The sequence below is a fragment of the Doryrhamphus excisus genome, linkage group LG13 (assembly GCF_037039965.1).
Source record: "Doryrhamphus excisus strain RoL-2023G ecotype Guam linkage group LG13, RoL_Dexc_Guam_v1.1, whole genome shotgun sequence".
Classification (NCBI taxonomy): domain Eukaryota; kingdom Metazoa; phylum Chordata; class Actinopteri; order Syngnathiformes; family Syngnathidae; genus Doryrhamphus; species Doryrhamphus excisus.
This window is the reverse complement of record NC_136369.1, coordinates 9,862,464-9,880,919: the sequence shown is the minus strand read 5'-3', so window position 1 is coordinate 9,880,919 and position 18,456 is coordinate 9,862,464. Positions and strand designations below refer to the sequence as shown.

Sequence of the window (18,456 nt, the reverse complement as noted above, 5' to 3'; positions counted from 1 at the left end):
GCAGTGTCTCGGCCCTCCATGGCAAGTAAGTAACAAGTAACAATTTATAAGTAACCTAACTGTGTTTATTTTGTGTATGTAAACGGTCGTCTGTGTAGCCTTATAAATTACACGCTACATGCTAATAGCCTTTTTTTCACCACAAGTCAGCGGACTACCGGAGTTGTTTTTAGACACGGGTAGTCCCACAAAAAAACTACCACTAGCTCCGAGCCACTTTTCAAGTAGCTCTCCATTTATTATCAACTCCTATACCGCCAAATTAAAAGTGGGACTTGGCGGTAATCCTGAGGTCTTCAAGAACGCTTGGAAGTGTGACCAATCACAGCATTCCTAGAGGCGGGCTGTGGGGTAGAATAAATTAAACTGTTTTGGAAATCCACAGAAATACGGCTGGAATAGGTGTACATTTTGGACATTTTGGCACCTTCTGTGCGGGTTATTGTGTGTAGCTGCTCTATAGGAGCCCACAACTCAATACAAAGTGCAGAATAATTTGCATAATAGGTCCCTTTAAAGTTGAGCAGTGCTTGCCATGTGACATCTGTGTGCTGCCATCTCTGACAAACAATAATAGATCAAATAAAAAGTTAATGTAACCGAGTAAAAGTTGTGTTTCTTCAATAAAATTACAAGTTGAGTTTATTTTTAAAAAAATAGTAGTGGTTAGCGTTGTGGACTTTGGAGCAGACACCCCAGGTTCAAATCTCCACTAGTAAGAATCATCAGTATTCGTCAGGAAGGGCATCCGGAATTTAAAAGGACTCGAGCCAAAACTCAGTATGCGGATCAAAAAAGAATATCCGCTGTGGTGACTCCGTGATCAGGAAAAAGCCAAAAGAAACTAACAAGTAAATGAAACAAAGTAAATTTAGCGCTCCTGCCTGTGATTAACTACTGATCAGACCACAATGTAGTGTGTCTTTCATCCAACGTCTGCTGGGATAGGCTCCAGCTCACCCACGAGCCAAATGAGGACAACTGCTATAGAAAGCTGGATGAATGGAAGCCACAAAAACTGTGTCATATTGAGTTTCTCACACAAAAGTATTGTATTTATGTCTTGGGAATGGGAATAAAAAGGAATTGTACATGTTTGACTTGTCTTGAACTGAATTTGATGAATAAATATATTGCTCTTCTTATGATAATTGTAGTATCCCTTTGAGCCTTGTGGGTATTCTCTTGAGTAGATGAACATCTGCAGGCAATTTATTCGGTCAATAATGAGGCATTTAACTTGGGGTGTACTCACTAAGCATGAAATTTAGCCCCGGCCGAAAGAATTAAGCACGCGGCACAACTGCCACTGTTGGTTTACCTCACAGAGGAGTGAAAACCAGCAGTATGAGTAACTTCTAGATGTTGTCTGGCCACCAGAGCCAGAACCTCCATGACATTGTGGTTTTGAATGAACACAAAGACAAGCATCGCTGATGATGAGATGAGGTAGACTGGGTAGATAATAAGGTTAGAGTTTGAAAACGTCAATAGTCTATAGAAGCTGTTCACTAACAGATGGCTGCACACCGTTGAATTGCTTTGCCGTAAATGGCACCTAATCAATGTTTTCTTTTGTATGCATGTGTTTATCTAATATGTGTGTGTGTGGTTCCAGGACTCTGGGATTGATATTGGTGACATCTCAGAAAGGAAAGCTCTGAGAAAGAGGCTGCAGTGTAAAACTTTCAGATGGTACCTGGTCAACATCTACCCTGAGATGAGGATGTACACTGAAACCATCGCATATGGCATAGTAAGTCCCCTTTCCAAACAAAACTTAGAGTTTGCATTGTTTTGATCTCTGTTGATGCTTAGTTGGTCTTGAAAAAGTAGGATTCGGCTCTTGAAAAGGGGCAAAAAAGAGGCGTTATGACATTTGTGTGATTGCTTCAGTACATCTGTCCAATCATCTCTAGCGGTTTTTGCTCATTTTCTCAGCTCATCCCTGCAGGTGTCACAAACATTTTCACCTCACAAAACTAGTTAGGTTTAGATTTTAGCTCTTAGATGAGACAGCATGCTGCCTGTGGCTTTACTGATGAGGACATAAAGTAGATGTCTCCAGAGCCAGTGGGGAGTGGAATCATCCCTGGCTGTGTTCTACAATTCAAACATCTCAATGGTGTGCATTCACAAGCATCATTCGTGGAGATCCTCGCAGTGCAGTTTGCATCTTCCAATCAGTGCAGACCATGCACAAATAGCTATCTGTGACAAGAGCATTGATAATGCTGCAGAATTTGCATTTTTATGAAGTAGAAATAAAATGTAGATTCCAGCTTATGACTCAATCTTCCCAGATCATCTTGTGTTTTGCATAAATACACGCTTATTAATATTTATTTCTTATGTAATGTTGCCCATTACTGCAGTCTATGATTATGAGTAGTTTTTGTTTGTACTTTGTACTTACTTTTAATGCTGGTAATGCACTGGCCATAGTGACAAAACACTCTAGTTTCTACTCATCCAGTTTCTATTACCAGTTTTATTGTAAGAAATATCAAATATGAAATCAATATCACATTTTAAAATTGTCACCCAAATATAAAACCAGTTATTTCTCAACCATCATATCAGTACCTCGTAAAGTTCATCTTATCAACTTGAGGCTATTCAATATTTAGTGCTATATTTAGTAAAACTAATTATATGGACTATTTCTGTTTGTGTGTATTCTTCATTACTGTCTCTCAGCTGAAAAACTCCCTGAAGAATGATCTGTGTCTAGATCAGGGACCTGACAATGACAACATTCCCATCTTGTACCTTTGTCACGGAATGACACCGCAGGTAAGAGTCGTGTTTCTGATTTCACAGCCACGGCTGCTCTACACATTAACATGGACATTTAAGACATGAGAAAAGCAAACACTGCATCAGACACAAGCTTTTTTTGTTATTGTGGGGTAAAAAAAAAAAAGACACAGTTGCACATTATCCCCTTATCCCCTCGCTCGATTTTGTGTAAAAGTGGGATTTTGTGTTGTGGCTGTGATGCTGTAATTTTGCACGATGTCTGTGTGAAGACACAGAAGCTCTTTCCTCACAAGTGTGAAGCCTAATGGGACTGTTTGTTAAAGATAGGTCAGCCTAAATAACAGGGACTCTAAATGTTAGCACAGCTTTGTTCTCCTGGTATGTTTGCCAGCGTCATCAAGCTGATATTGATCTCTACATCCTTCTCTGTCTGAGCAGATTGTTTTCACCTTGCTGTGACATTTGTAAACTTGTGTGCCTACTCTGTTTTCTTACTATTTGTTACTACACTAATACACTAACACTAATTGTCTTTCACCACTTTGCGATTCAAACGTTGCAAATTATTGCTTACCACGTCTACTGTATTAGGTAATATGTGGGTGCAGGGTTCAAATAATGACCAGAAGTTACTTAGAAGGTCGAATGACAAAAAATTTGTGGAAATTCACCTATCATGGTTGGACGAAGTGATGAAATACGGTGCTCTGGCAGCAAGTATAGTTTCAGAAAGCTACAAGCTCCCATATGTAGTAAACGCTAAGATTTTTCTCCACTAAAGTCTCTGATGATCAGTATCCCTCAGCTAAATGTAAGCAAGCGGATTACCTTGGGAAAAAAAGCTGTTAGGATTAAATATTCATGCTTACTCCTGAATGTTTGTGTTCTCTGCTGTGTATTCATATTTCCCCCCACTCAGCACACTTTGTGAATGTCTCAAGTAGATACAGTGTGTATAGCTAAACATACAGATAGACAGATACATAGATAGCTGTGTTCTGTGGTTTTTAGGACCCAGTTTGGTTCACATTTGCTCCAGTGAGAGAACATAATGCAATGCATAAAACTGCTTAGCTTTTGTGAAACAGCTTTACTGAGCTTTAAAATTAAACAAATCAGCATGTTATTTTCTAATGAATAAAATCCTCAAATAAAAAAAAAACATTCAGACGTAACCGAGAGAAATTCAAATATGCAGAGGGCTAATTTGAGACATTTTGTGCATTAAAGATGAGGTCAATATACGGTATTATAAGCTATATAAGCTTTGTGTTGGAGGTTGTAAAACAAATTAGTCTAATATCTAATAATATGTCACAATAATAGGTTTATTGCTTTCATCTTATCCACTTGTATTTGTTTCAAATGCCTTACCTTTTCATCCGCTTTTAGGCTCACTACCTGGGCTTGTGGAAGTGCAACCCAAATTTCAAATGTACACTTCCTGTCCCTCACTTTTAAAGTGTGGGAAAGCGGTACGCCTCTGTCGCAAACCAAAATATGCAGATACCAATTCATGTACAGTACATTGATGGGTTGATAGATGGCTAAATTAGAGGCTTGTCTGATTACACAGTCCAGTTTGCAGCCGTTTCTGTTGTTCTTACAGAATGTGTACTATACTAGTACTCAGCAGCTCCTGGTGGGCCTCCTCAGTCCCACTGTTGATGACGATGACAACAAGTGCCTGGTGGATGTGAACAGTAGACCGCGCCTCATCGAGTGCGGCTACGCCACAGCCAAACGCATGAAATTAAACTGGCTCTTCACTCAGGTGACCACAAATGTTCAGCAGGAGCTTTAGGTTAAACATAATGCCAAACTAGCACTCACACACACGCACAATTCTAATCAACATGCTTTCGTTGTTTTAGGGAGGATCCATCCAGAACAAGAAATCAAAGAGATGCCTGGAGTTGGTAGTGAGCAGTGACACCGAGTTCGGCTATCAACTGGCTCTGCAGAAGTGCACCGGACAGAAATGGTTCATTACAAACGTGTTGTACAGCAATTCACTATGAGAACACATGACTTACTCTTTGTGTGTGTGCGTGTGTGTGTCTGCAAGTGTGATGCTGCATTCCAGACAGTTGGGAAGTAGGACGTATCCCACTTGGAAACATCTGAACGAAAACAAAAAACATAGTTGACGACCACAATGAGTATTTAGCGTTAAATGTAGAATTATTTCCCATTAATAATAATCATTTAAATCATGCAGCATATATTTTTATATTCTACATTAGTTATTCTCATGGCATTGAATCACTCACAACTGGACTGTTCAGGTTGTCTTAGAAAAGGTTCTATGTTCCAAGACGACCTGAACAGTCCAGTTGCGGCCTTTATTATATTTTAGTTGTATTTACTGAAAGTTGCTAACTAATATAGAGTGCCTGTGAACATTGTAAATACAACTCAAATAAAATAAAGTAAAACTACTGCCCCTTGCAAAACACCTTGGAACAGGAATGTGTTTGCGGAGCAATACTGTCACCCAGAGGTATTCTTTAGGTAATTCATCCTTTATTTAACCAGATAAACCTCATTGAGATTAAAAATAACTTTAACAAGACTGACCGACGAGACGTGCTGTGACCAAATAACACCATGCAGTGTGGCTGTATAGCCAGTTCACACCGCTTTCCATGTAAACTTGTTTCAATAAATGCTGATAGCTATCTGTTCGTTCAGTTTCTATACTGTTCATGGTCACGGCTGAGCTGTGGCCAATTCCAGCTGACTTTGGGGGAAAAGCAAACTCCAACCTGGACTGGATAAATGCAAATATGAGCAAGAATTGCTCCAGCAAAGTTCCAATGCACTTTTTCTTGACCAAGGTGGAAAATGTCTTCCCTGTTTTCTGGAATGCAGCAGAAGAACAAACAGAAGTGGATGAGGATGAACTTTTAAATTTGTATTTTAAGCGCATTTGATGATTAAGTAACATCACTTGGCGATTGTAAAAACTTGTAATGGATCACTGATAGATATTTTTTATGACAAGCTGGTGTACTGGGTCCATTTTATGGTAAAAGCAGTACAGTCAGTCAGTTCCTTGACTCTAAAATATGTACTGTGTTAAACATGTTTTGTTCATAACTGCTACTGTGTAGCAATCTCTTTCTGCTGTAATTGCTTTCTTTTAAGGTCTCAGGTTTATTATGTGATTTAGCTGTACAGTCGAAGGGGCAATGTGGGACAAATAAAAAAAAAATGTTTAGATTATTTTCTGATTGTTAATGACCCAAATATTTGTAATATATAACAGTAAAGTCACTGCTTTAAACCATTAAGTGTGTGTGCATTTTTTGTGCAGTTAGAACAAGAATAAAGGTCACTGACTTTCAAACAATAAAACATGAAGAAACAAAAGTATGAAACAACTTTGAAGATTTAGAAAACACAAACAACTCTATATGTGCTGCATAGCGACACAAAAACTAGAGGTAGTAGATTTACAGAAATATAAAAGAAAGGGGAACTGTTTCTTTGAACATTGTGAAAGACATTTCAGATAACAAGGTGCACTCAAAGAAAAAAATAAATATATGTTCCTGGTCACATGCACTCCCGGTCGCAAGCATCTGAAAAGTACACAGTGTGGCAAGTGTCAGTGTGTCATGACAAAGGATGAAAAATAGGTCTGCTCCTGCTCCAACTGTTTTGCACACCTGAGGAGGCGACTGGTGGCGTAGCCTGTTTTCAAAATGTCAGTCCTCATTAGAAACTGCATTCAAGCAAAGCTCAGCAGACCACTGCATTAAATATACATGGAAACCCACTTTCATCAAAACGACCTCCCTTAGTTACACTTCTTAATATATGCAACACGGGCCTCTCTGCAGGCTCAAACAGACTGCACAGAAAAATACAAAAGAAAGACTACTGACCACATAACAGATGGGTCTCCGTCCTCTTGCAAGTGAACTCTAGTGCAGTTCAGTTCACTTGAGCTCAAATGCGAACTCTCCACAGAGCAAAGGCATGGGCCTGAGATAAGTACAGCAGAAGGCATGCGGAAATTACAAACGTATAAAAGACAAAATGTGTTGGAAATTATGTCTCTCTGTTCTGCTCCTTCCCTCAGGGTGTGTGCTCTTTAAAAGTATATTTTGCAAACTTTTGTCTTTCTTTCACAATATTTTTACCTGACATTATGTCTAAACACGTGAGTGTGAATGGTTGTTTGTCTATAAGTGGCCTGTGATTGGCTGGCGACCAGTCCAGGGTGTACCCCGCCTCTCGCCCGAAGACAGCTGGGATAGGCTCCAGCACCCCCGTGACCCTTTCCCATTATTTATAACAGTCTAATATATTAATTCCGTGCCATGTCCCTTGTCTACACTGCTTCCAGTATGTTTTGTCAGACTTCAGTTTATATGTTTTGCCATGTCAATCTAATCTGCCCAGAGCTTTCAAAATTAGGACTGCTAGCCCATGTAACTTGAACTCTTTTAGAAATGGGGGCTGTTTCTTTAACCAGCCAGATTTCTCATCACCTTGCTGGCCCACAATAACAATAACCTTTTTTCCATCCTCGGATAGGTTGATCAGAGCAAAACAAAGTCAAATAGTCTGTAGCAATTTGCGCACAATATTGTCCATGCTTAAACATCAATTTTCAATGTGAACTTCTCCAGAAAGAGACATCGTAAGAAGGCTGCTAGCTGATCTTAGGCCAGGAATATGAATGGTAAAAGTTACTTGGTTAGTCCATGGCTAGTATGACAAATATTGCAGCAGAGTCAATACTTATGATGTACAGTATGTAAATATCTGTATCTGAACCCAAACATTCTCAGCTAATATTCTCAGTGACTCTGAAACTGGTGCTGAGTGGTGGAAGAAGGGCTCCACCTTGTGGCAAACAGGAACATCAAAGATTTTTTGTAAATAATACCACTGTATTATTATATACAGTAAGCTAACTCTTGGTGGCAAACAGAGGCAGCAAAAACTGCTAATCCTACACCTAGTGGTCAGATGCTGAATGGGGGCGGGTTGTGTGACACCTTACCTCTTGTTGGGGCAGCTGTGGCTTGGGTATCTGTGGGGCTGTGAAACACCGGTGCCTTTCTCTGCTGGGGAGGGCAGGTTGCTGACTGGACTGGCCTACCAGCCCTTTGCCCACTCCCGACGGGTGGAGCTGCGTGCTGCGACCTTTGCCGTCTCCCATCGAGGCAGTGGGGGGGAGAGGTGGGGCGCTTGTCAGGCGCTGAGTGGATTCCCTGCTGAGGTGTCCGCAGGCGTCAACCAGGTCTGGGGGCCTGCTGTGTGCTGCTCCCTCCCAAAAAATGAATACTATTTTTTGTTGTTTTCTTTCATTTCTACAATATGATGGTTAACATCCGCCCCAGTTAGCGTGTTTTTCGATAAACAACCAAACATTTGTTAAAATTTTGTCTTGGCTTGAGTTTACCCAATTGTTTAGCGTTCAAAATACCGTCCAGGTTGTTACCGCCGCCATGTTGGATCACACGCACAAGACAAATAATCTTGGGATACTTGCACGTGATTGTACACACATAACGCTACACATAACCCTACGTTGTTGTTGTTTCTGGTAATAAATACATTTAACCTGTAAAATAACTAAAGTTAATTATAATATGCTTCCTTCTATTGTTGAGAAAAGACGAGGTTCTGAAAGTTATCAAAGCCAGAAAAACAACAAAAGGCCGGCCAGCAGAGTACTTGGATGTTCCGGAAATAGGGTCAATTGCGAAACGTTTTCAGTACGTGACGTCATCGGAGGAGGGCGATAACGTCTCAAACAGCCCCCACTCGAAAAGCTACTCCCTCGTGACGCACACATCTAGTCAGCAGTATTTCTTCACAGTCGCCAGGAGCCACAACTGCTAGGCCGTCGTCTTTTATACCGCTTTTCTGTGGAAAATCGAGTCTTCTGGTCTCAAGTACACCAGTGTCTAATCTAGTTCCTTATTCGTATCATAGTTTTCTTTACATCTGTCGAAACGACACCAGAGCTGACGTCCTTTTTGTAAAAGGTAAGTGTTTTCGGTGTTTCACAGCTTGGCTAGCTAGCATTAGCTCGTTGACCTAGTTGTGGTTTAGTTTGGATTGGTTTGTTTTATAGTTATCTGACAGAACAAAGAAATTGTGTAATGGTGGATTTTTAACTTCAGGCGGAAGTCGGATTTTAGCTCGTTTAAACTATAGAGAGAATATCGAGCAATATGTCGCCGCGGTGTAACATCCGGTTTCTTAACAAAGACCTTAGAAAAACGAGTCCTGTGCTCATTTTCACTCCCTAGTCGAATCCCTTATCAATATAAGTAGACGACATAAGGGACGTTATAACAAAAGCCATATTGTGAATTTATATTCAAACATCTTTTCTGAGTGGTTTTAACCTTGTATAGATTTAGCTTCAAACCTGTTTGTCTGATTTCGATACCGACTTAATCAGACCACTTATTCCTAGTACATAAATTCATTATTAAATTGCGACGACTACTAAAAAACAATCGGGGTGTTTTAGCCAGTATCTTAATTGTTCCGCCATCGTGGCTCTAGGTGATATCGAGATATACGTTACAGTGTATCACCGGTCATTGTTAATACCGTCATTGGGATGTAAAAGTGAGAAAATGGATCGCCGGTGTTTGCTAGGCTAACACCGCGTGCCAACAGGCCCGTGTGTAGTCTGTCTTTCTGGCACATGGAGCTCTACTCCGTGTGCTCCACTCTCTTAAATTGACATCATACAATTTGAATGTGTCTGGACTGGTTTGCGTTTATGAGTGATATGTTATTATCCTTCTACTTCCAGGTTGTTTCTCCCTGTTCCATTCCCAGAACACAATTCTTTTCAAATATTTTTAGCCAAGCCGCCAAAGTGGAGAGTGTTGTTGCACCAGGGGGTCCTTCTCATTTCAGGTATTGATCGTTTGTCGTTATCTATATTATTTAGTCATTCATCTAAGTAGCCCATATTTGCACATGCTATATATTCATTTATACCCATGAGCCTTTTCTGTTTGCATCACAGAGTAAGGGGAGGAGGTGGGGGTGCACCTCAGCACTTTCCCAAGGCTGAAAGCAAAAGGTAATTGTTTTTTCTTATTGAGTAATTTGCATGGCACAATTACTTCACAAGTGCTGGCCTAAATATGTTCACTGTGAAGATTGTATCTTTTTAATATTTGCCAAGAGATTATGTTATCTGGGAAAACTCATACAATAAACATGTATGATTTCACAGTAGATTCTAGAAGGCCCAACTCAAAACGGGAAAGTACTGTAACCGAATCAGTTTTCCCCCATGAGAAATAATTCACAGCCAATTAATCTGTTCCGGACACTCAGAAATAACACAAAGCACTCATACAGTTTTACCATTACAGTTTCATATTAAAGAAACAATTATTAATGGCTGTAAATGATAAATAGATATATTAACACACACTACTTTTACCTTTATTGAAGACTTGCTTGTTGACAAAGACTGGTAGGAAGGCAGAGCAATTCAGTAGTGTTCCTCACCTTTATCAAAATGCTGGTGCTTGCAACTTTATTTGGCCCCATTGTGGGTTATTTTTCAGCTGTGATCAAAAAGAAAAGCAGACTTTTGGTGTAACCATGTTAACTAGCAAAGAACTACATAATCAACCGCTGATGACATCATACACATGTGACAAAGCTAAAAGCCAGTGACTTATGCTTCCCATGGTAACATGTTTTGTGATTAAAAATAAATTATGAACACTGTTGGACTCTGGCAGTGTATCTATAAGATGTTGGCATCATATTGTACACTAACCTGGAAAAGTACAGACATTTTGTAGATTTTTGCCGAACACTAAAAATATGCTAACCGGGGTATATACTAATCGGGGTACCACTGTATTTACTTTCAATGAGACTGTTAAACATTTACTATAACAGCAGCTTTGTTTTTCCATAACAGCGAGTTCCTGGGGAAACCCCCAGGTTCTGTCGCTCAGAGATGGATACCTTCACGAAGCACTAGAGAAACCAGTTTCTCCGGTGAGAAAGGGCAACACGATGCAATCTTCAGAAAAGTGAGAGGGTGAGTTATGGTCAAGACAACCTATGGTGGCGCTGATTGAATCATTGCATCTTTTTGATTGGGCGATTTGATGACTAACTGTTTTGCTGGCACTCCTCCAATTTCTAGCATACTTAACAAGCTGACACCTGAGAAGTTTGACAAACTGTGCCTGGAGCTTCTCAATGTGGGTGTAGATTCAAAGCTTGTTCTGAAAGGAATCATTTTGTTGGTAGGTGTGCTCTCATTTGACTGGCTTCTATAGATTTGTGTGGCACACACTCAGTTGTATTTGTATGCCTTAGATTGTCGACAAAGCCCTTGAAGAACCCAAGTACAGCCAGTTATACGCTCAGCTATGTCTACGCCTGGCCGAAGATGCACCAAACTTTGAAGATCCAGCAAATGAAACTCCTGCAACAAAAAAGCAGAATACAGTAAGTTAAGAACTGTACAAAAAAGTATTACCTGGTATTTTTTCCCCCTCGTGTATTCTCACGTTCTTTCTTGCAGACCTTCAGGAGACTTCTAATTTCCAAGCTTCAAGATGAGTTTGAAAATCGTGCCAGAAATGTTGAAGGTCTGTTGCTTGTATACATTTGCAAGATTAAAGATGAAATGTAATTTTGTAAAATTAAGTATTCTTTTCCCTCTGCAGTCTTTGACAAACACGATTGCCCTCTTACTTCTGAGGAGGAGGAACAGCGTGCTATTGCGAAGATTAAAATGCTCGGCAACATCAAATTCATTGGGGAACTTGGGAAACTCCACCTCATCCATGAATCCATCCTCCATAAATGCATCAAGACAGTAGGTTCTATTGTTGCAAAGTCTTATATAACGAATTGTTTTTTTTAACATGTTATTTTTTTTAAAGCTTCTGGAAAAAAAGAAGAGAGTTCAACTTAAGGATATGGGGGAAGACCTTGAATGCCTCTGTCAGATAATGAAGACTGTTGGCCCTAAACTTGATCATGAAAAGGCTAGGGTATGTTTGTAAGATGCTCAGTAATGATTTATTAAACACTACGGTATGATTTAAACATTATTTTTAAATCATGCTTTCACTCTCTTCTTATTCCAGTCCTTGATGAATCAGTACTTCGGCCGCATGCAGGCTTTGACAAGCAACAAAGAATTACCTGCCAGGATTCGCTTCCTGCTGCAGAACACAGTGGAGCTACGTGAAAACAACTGGGTGCCACGTAAAGCCTATGTTGACAATGGGCCAAAGACGATCAATCAAGTTCGTCAGGATGCAGTAAAAGTAACTATCAAATACTTGAAGGTGCCCTTATCAATGGTTTACCTGTATCACCTTATTCTGACTTGAAACGTCTGTCATTTGAAGGACCTGGGTGTCTTTATTCCACCTTCATCTGATGGCTCGAGGAATGACTTCTTTATGGATAATTCATTCCTGGAGAACCCTTTCCTTCAGGGCAGGCTAAGGTTTGACAAGGAGACACTTGGTGGGCTGGCTGATATGTTTGGACAAATGCCTGGTATGCAGCAATTTTGATGATCAACAATGTAATGCGTCATATGATTGCTATAATTGTCATTACTTCTGCAGGAATCGGCATTGGCACAGGTCCAGGAGTTATTCAGGACCACTACTCCCCTACAATGGGGCGCCACCGCACAAACCCATTTAACGGCCACATTGCGATGAGCAATGGCTCACATCAGCCTCAGTTTGATGCAGGAAGCAAGCCTTATGTCAAGCCAATGCAGGTGATCAACATTACTATGAAATTTTCACAGCCATTTTTAACCAGTATATAAATATTAAACCTTTTCATTTTTAATATGAATGTTATGAAGTGTCTTTCAATAGGAGTACACACTCAAAATGTTTACTTTTGAAAATATAATGTAAAAAATATTTCCATACGTTCATGTTGGTGAGTGTGTGTGATGTGACGCACAATCAAATAACGTGTAGAAATATTTGTGTATGAAAAGTACACAGGCTAATGTTATCACTTAGCACTACTATACTTTGTTCACCGATCCTATTACTAACCTACTCTACAAATGTCTTCACAGGGGCAAAATTCACCAGTTTTCAGCCATAAGCAAAATGGCTCGGTACAGATGCAGTCAAAGGACATGGGTCCACGTTTTTCCAAGAAAGGAAAGCTTAATGCTGATGAGGTAGTACAGCTGTCATTAATTTTGAGTAATATTGAATAAGTATGTTTAAAGAAAACATGCTTTTTTCAGAAGTGTATTGATGTAAATATTTGGTGGTTTAAAGTCTGTCTTCACCCTTCTAGATCAGTCTGAGGCCAGCTCAGTCATTCATGTTAAACAAAAAAGTGCCGAAGCTGCAGCCACAGATGACTATGATGCCTCCAAGTGCCCAAGGCTCTTTAATGGGACAGGTAATTGTCTAGATACAACATCAAACATTATGTCAGCAATTTATTTCAATTATTCATTCTACTTTTTTTCCTTTAGTCACCACAGCTTGGCCTAAAAACCAACCCGCCACCAATCCAGGAAAAACCTGCAAAGCCCAACAAAAAACTGCCTCCGACTAAAGAAGAGCTGCATAAAATGACGGTAATGTTGTTTCTGGTTCACTCAACCACACTAATACTCGCATGTAGTCTCACAACTGTGACAATGCTGCGCTTTTAGGAGACTCTGGTTGCAGACTATATGAACAGCAAGAATGTCAGCGAGGCACTAGCTGCTGTCAAGGAGATGAGGGCCCCTAAACATTTTATGTCTGAGATGCTGAACAAGATTGTGGTGGATTCGCTCAGTCGCTCGGATGACGATAAGGAACTTGCAAGCACTCTAATTCATGAACTCTGCACAGAGGGCCTTGTCACCAGCGAGAACCTACTGCAGGTACAGTGAAGTACAATTGATATGTGATGCATCAGGAACGCATTGGCGCTGAAAAAAGTCAACCCTTCTTTTTGTACAGGCATTTCTTAATGTTCTGGACCAGAGCCCCCAGATTGAAGAAGAAATCCCGCTGGTTAAGTCCTACCTGGCTCAATTTGCAGCTCGGGCCGTCGTCATTGACTTGATCAGCATTACAGATTTGGCCCACCGCCTGGAGAACGGTGCCTGTTTCCCGCTGTTCCTGCTCTGTCTGCAGCAGATGGCTAAACTCAAGGACCGTGAGTGGCTGACAGATCTGTTTCAGAAGAGCAAGATCAACATGCAGAAGATGCTACCTGGTATGTTTGCTTTTCCTAATAGGAAACGTTCTACATGCTTGACAAATGTCTTTAGAGGCATAACATGGATCTATCATGTTTCTCTGATGGCATCTATTCTTACCTTTTTCAGAAATAGACCAGAGCAAGGACAGAATGCTGGAGATCCTCGAGGGCAAAGGCCTTGGCTTTCTGTTTCCACTGATGAAGCTTGAGAAGGAGCTTCTGAAACAGATTAAAGTGGATCCATCTCCACAGTCGATCTACAAATGGATCAAAGATAACATCTCTGCCAAACTCCACATCGACAAAGGCTTTGTTAACATCCTCACAACCAGGTAAGATCGTTGCTTCTGTTTTTGTTCACTCCCTCTTATTTCATACTCATTGGGTTCTTCTGTGTTAGTTTCTTGCAGTACATCACCTACGAGATAAACCCCGATGATGATGAAGAGCAGCTGGCAGCGCCCAGCAAGGAGCAGCTGGATGAGGAGAAGCAACTGCTGCTGTCTTTCAAACCAGTCATGCAAAAGTTCCTGCACGAACACATTGAGCTGCAAGTCAGTGCGCTCTATGCGCTGCAGGTCCACTGTAATGCTAAACACTTCCCCAAAGGTGACCACTCATTCACACGTCACGTCTCCATACACACTTCTCTCAAATGTAACCACCATCTTTTCTTCCAGGCATGCTCCTGCGCTTCTTTGCCTATTTTTATGACATGGAAATCATCGAAGAAGAAGCCTTCCTGACATGGAAAGAAGATGTCACTCAAGAGTATCCCGGAAAAGGGAAAGCCTTGTTTCATGTAAGTGTTTCCTGCCATGTGAACACATTTTCTAGTTAGAAGTGTGTTTTTGTTTTTGCTGATGTCGTTCTTGATTGGCAGGTGAATCAGTGGCTCACCTGGCTGGAGACTGCAGAAGAAGAGGAATCCGAGGAGGAAGATTACTAATTCGCTGGTTAAGATGATCCACGTGTTGGAATGTGATTTATTCTTACTACTCGGGAGTCCTTTCCTCAGTCAGCAACACCACCACTGTTACAAATCTTTTATTAACCAGCGTCAATATGTTATTTTTATTTAAAGATGTGATTTTTTTTTTTTTAATCAACTTGTAACAGTGTTGTAGGTGATATTTTGGTGGATGTTGCAGTACACTCGGACCACCTGTTTCACATCTGGTTGCAGTCATCAAGTGCTGCTATCACTTCACTTTCAAGCTGTTTACAAATTGAGAACATGCATTGTAAAGAGACTCTCTTTTTAAATGCACTTTGTTGCACATTGTGAGTGGTTGCAATAGTATCATACACCTTTTTAATTTTGATATAAAGAACAATCCTGATTTGCAGTTGTTAGCTGCTATGATTTTTTTTTGTGCTTGACGGCTGATTTGGAAGCTCTACTTTTCTGATTGTGACAACAGGCGGCCATTTTAATGTGGCCTTTGCGTCACAATGAGTTCTTGTATGCAGGACAAGTTATCAAAAGAGGAGCACTAGACAGCTGTTTTTATTTTTAATAAATCTACATAATGCATTGGTTTGCTCTTTAAATATCTGTATGGGACGTTTATCTTATTTGATGACCTGTTTTTTGACCGGTATTTCCGTGTTTGACTTAAATCAAGAGTATGAACTTGTATGTGCTGTAAAGGACTATGTGTTGCCTTTTTTTTTAATTTCACTTTTTATGAATATACCTCTTGTATCTGACTATACTTGAAGTGTTTTATTATATTGAGACAGCCAAAGCTTAGTTTCCAGTTTGCCATATCATCAGGTTTTTAAAGTGGTCTTTTTAATCTTCGTGCATGTGACCGCCTGCGCTTTCTTTAGGGTGTCGCTGTAATGTCAACGGTTGAACGTGCATCAACCTTTAATAAAGTTCATTTCATGGTCACTCTTGGTTGTCTGAAGCTTTAATTTATATTTAAACTTGTTTTAATATGCATAGCAAGAGGACCTTGAAGAGTACTGTACTTGAACCTTCAACTACAAAAATAATCGTGAAAATCAATTTAACCAGGGCAAATACTGAAAGGTAAGATACTTTTGTGAAACACTGCAGTATCAAGTTACTATTGGTGTAGCACTCTCCACGACAACAGACACAGGTTAGGTTCTTTGAAACGGGCGTTTAATATATGAGCTTGTTTCTCATACATCCTTGCCTTCACGCCGTGAGAAATGCATTCAACCAGATACAAACGGTACATGTCACAAAATGATCCCGTCATATAAAACTTAATATTATGAAACTAATTAACAACTTAAAAATATACCTCGTTGACTGCTGGTCGTGAAAAGAGGTCCTTAAAGTCTTGGAAATCCATATGAATGTTAGCTTCCCCCACTTGGACAGTACGTGCAAATGACGTGCTGTGAGTTTATAACTTCCTCCTATGTCCTTCACTTAATGCTGTCACTTAGCAGCACAAACAAGAATCTTTAGTTCCGCCATGGGAACAACAAAAACATACACAATAAATTCATTAACTTGTCATTTTATTATAATAATGTACAACCTTTTAACCTGTTTTAAGCTTCAATGAAATAAATTAACTAAATTCATGAACTGATTTAAGAATTATGCTTAGTGCATTTCTGTAACAGCACTTACAATTGGGTCACTTCTTTTACAGTGAAGAAAATAAGTATTTGAACACCCTGCTATTTTGCTATTTCTCCCACTTAGAAATCATGGAGGGGTCTGAAATTTTCATCGTAGGTGCATGTCCACTGTGAGAGAGATAAACTAAAAAGAAAAATCCAGAAATCACAATGCATGATTTTTTAACAATTTATTTGTGTGATACAGCTGCAAATAAGTATTTGAACACCTGTGTATCATCTAGAATTCTGACCCTGAAAGACCTGTTAGTCTGCCCATTAGAAGTCCACCTGCACTCCATGTATCATCCTGAATCAGATGCACCTGTTTGAGGTCGTTAGCTGCATAAAGACACCTGTCCACCCCATACAATCAGTAAGACTTTAACTTGTAACATGGCGAAGACCAAAGAGCTGTCCAAAGACACCAGAGACAAAATTGTACACCTCCACAAGGCTGGAAAGGGCTACGGAGCAATTACCAAGCAGCTTGGTGAAAAAAGGTCCACTGTTGGAGCTATCATTAGAAAATGGAAGAAGCTAAACATGACGGTCAATCTCAATCGGAGTGGAGCCCCATGCAAGATATCACCTCGTGGGGTCTCAATGATTCTAAGAAAGGTGAGGAATCAGCCCAGAACTACACGACAGGACTTGGTCAATGACCTGAAAAGAGCTGGGACCACCGTTTCCAAGGTTACTGTAGGTAATACACTAAGACGTCATGATGTGAAATCATGCATGGCACGAAAGGTTCCCCTGCTTAAACCAGCACATGTCAAGGCCCGTCTTAAGTTTGCATATGACCATTTGGATGATACAGAGGAGTCATGGGAGAAAGTTTTATGGTCAGATGAGACCAAAATAGAACTTTTTGGTCATAATTCCAATAAGCGTGTTTGGAGGAAGAAGAATGAAGAGTACAATCCGAAGAACACCATCCCTACTGTGAAGCATGGGGGTGGTAGCATCATGCTTTGGGGGTGTTTTTCTGCACATGGGACAGGACGAGTGCACTGCATTAAAGAGAGGATGACTGGGGCCGTGTATTGTGAGATTTTGGGGAACAACCTCCTTCCCTCTGTCAGAGCATTGAAGATGGGTCGTGGCTGGGTCTTCCAACACGACAACGACCCGAAGCACACAGCCAGGAAAACCAAGGAGTGGCTCCGTAAGAAGCATATCAAGGTTCTAGCATGGCCCAGCCAGTCTCCAGACCTGAACCCAATCGAAAATCTTTGGAGGGAGCTCAAACTCCGTGTTTCTCAGCGACAGCCCAGAAACCCGACTGATCTAGAGAAGATCTGTGTGGAGGAGTGGGCCAAGATCCCTCCTGCAGTGTGTGCAAACCTGGTGAAAAACTACAGGAAACGTTTGACCTCTGTAATAGCAAACAAAGGCTACTGTACCAAATATTAACATTCATTTTCTCAGGTGTTCAAATACTTATTTGCAGCTGTATCACACAAATAAATTGTTAAAAAATCATGCATTGTGATTTCTGGATTTTTCTTTTTAGTTTATCTCTCTCACAGTGGACATGCACCTACGATGAAAATTTCAGACCCCTCCATGATTTCTAAGTGGGAGAAATAGCAAAATAGCAGGGTGTTCAAATACTTATTTTCTTCACTGTATACACTAGCTGTACACTTGCCCTAGTTGAAAAGGGTATTACATCCTTTTCCAAGATTTTGAATATGGGTGTTTCTGAATGCCATAAGTTTAGCCACACAAGGGACTCAAAATATTAGAAACCGCTAAGCATGGACGAGTGGTAGTAGCACGCAGGCCACACAGCTAGGAGTTTGATTCCGTGCCTTTGTGAAGTTTGCATGTACTCCAGTTTCCTCTCACATT

The 18,456-nt window shown here is 40.4% G+C and overlaps 2 protein-coding genes across 2 annotated transcripts in view; both read left to right on the top strand.

Moving 5' to 3' along the window:
- galnt18b (UDP-N-acetyl-alpha-D-galactosamine:polypeptide N-acetylgalactosaminyltransferase 18b) overlaps positions 1-6,059 on the top strand; it is a 69,761-nt gene extending 63,702 nt beyond the window's left edge. The window contains exons 8-11 of the mRNA XM_058089791.2: positions 1,619-1,756; positions 2,701-2,796; positions 4,373-4,537; positions 4,638-6,059. Of these exons, the coding sequence (XP_057945774.2) occupies positions 1,619-1,756; positions 2,701-2,796; positions 4,373-4,537; positions 4,638-4,784 (546 nt within the window). The 3' untranslated portion in view covers positions 4,785-6,059. The remainder of the gene's footprint in view (positions 1-1,618; positions 1,757-2,700; positions 2,797-4,372; positions 4,538-4,637) is intronic.
- A 1,697-nt stretch (positions 6,060-7,756) lies between these two features.
- On the top strand, positions 7,757-15,886 carry eif4g2a (eukaryotic translation initiation factor 4, gamma 2a). Its single transcript, XM_078795832.1, has 21 exons — positions 7,757-8,023; positions 9,560-9,666; positions 9,779-9,835; positions 10,697-10,819; positions 10,928-11,030; positions 11,104-11,235; positions 11,312-11,378; positions 11,457-11,608; positions 11,676-11,786; positions 11,883-12,065; positions 12,150-12,303; positions 12,375-12,535; positions 12,851-12,958; positions 13,081-13,188; positions 13,265-13,369; positions 13,448-13,663; positions 13,743-14,001; positions 14,114-14,318; positions 14,387-14,595; positions 14,667-14,788; positions 14,870-15,886. Exons 1-21 carry the CDS (start codon positions 7,757-7,759, stop codon positions 14,933-14,935), a joined length of 3,015 nt encoding a protein of 1,004 aa, XP_078651958.1. The 3' UTR covers positions 14,936-15,886.
- Positions 15,887-18,456: the final 2,570 nt, after the last annotated feature.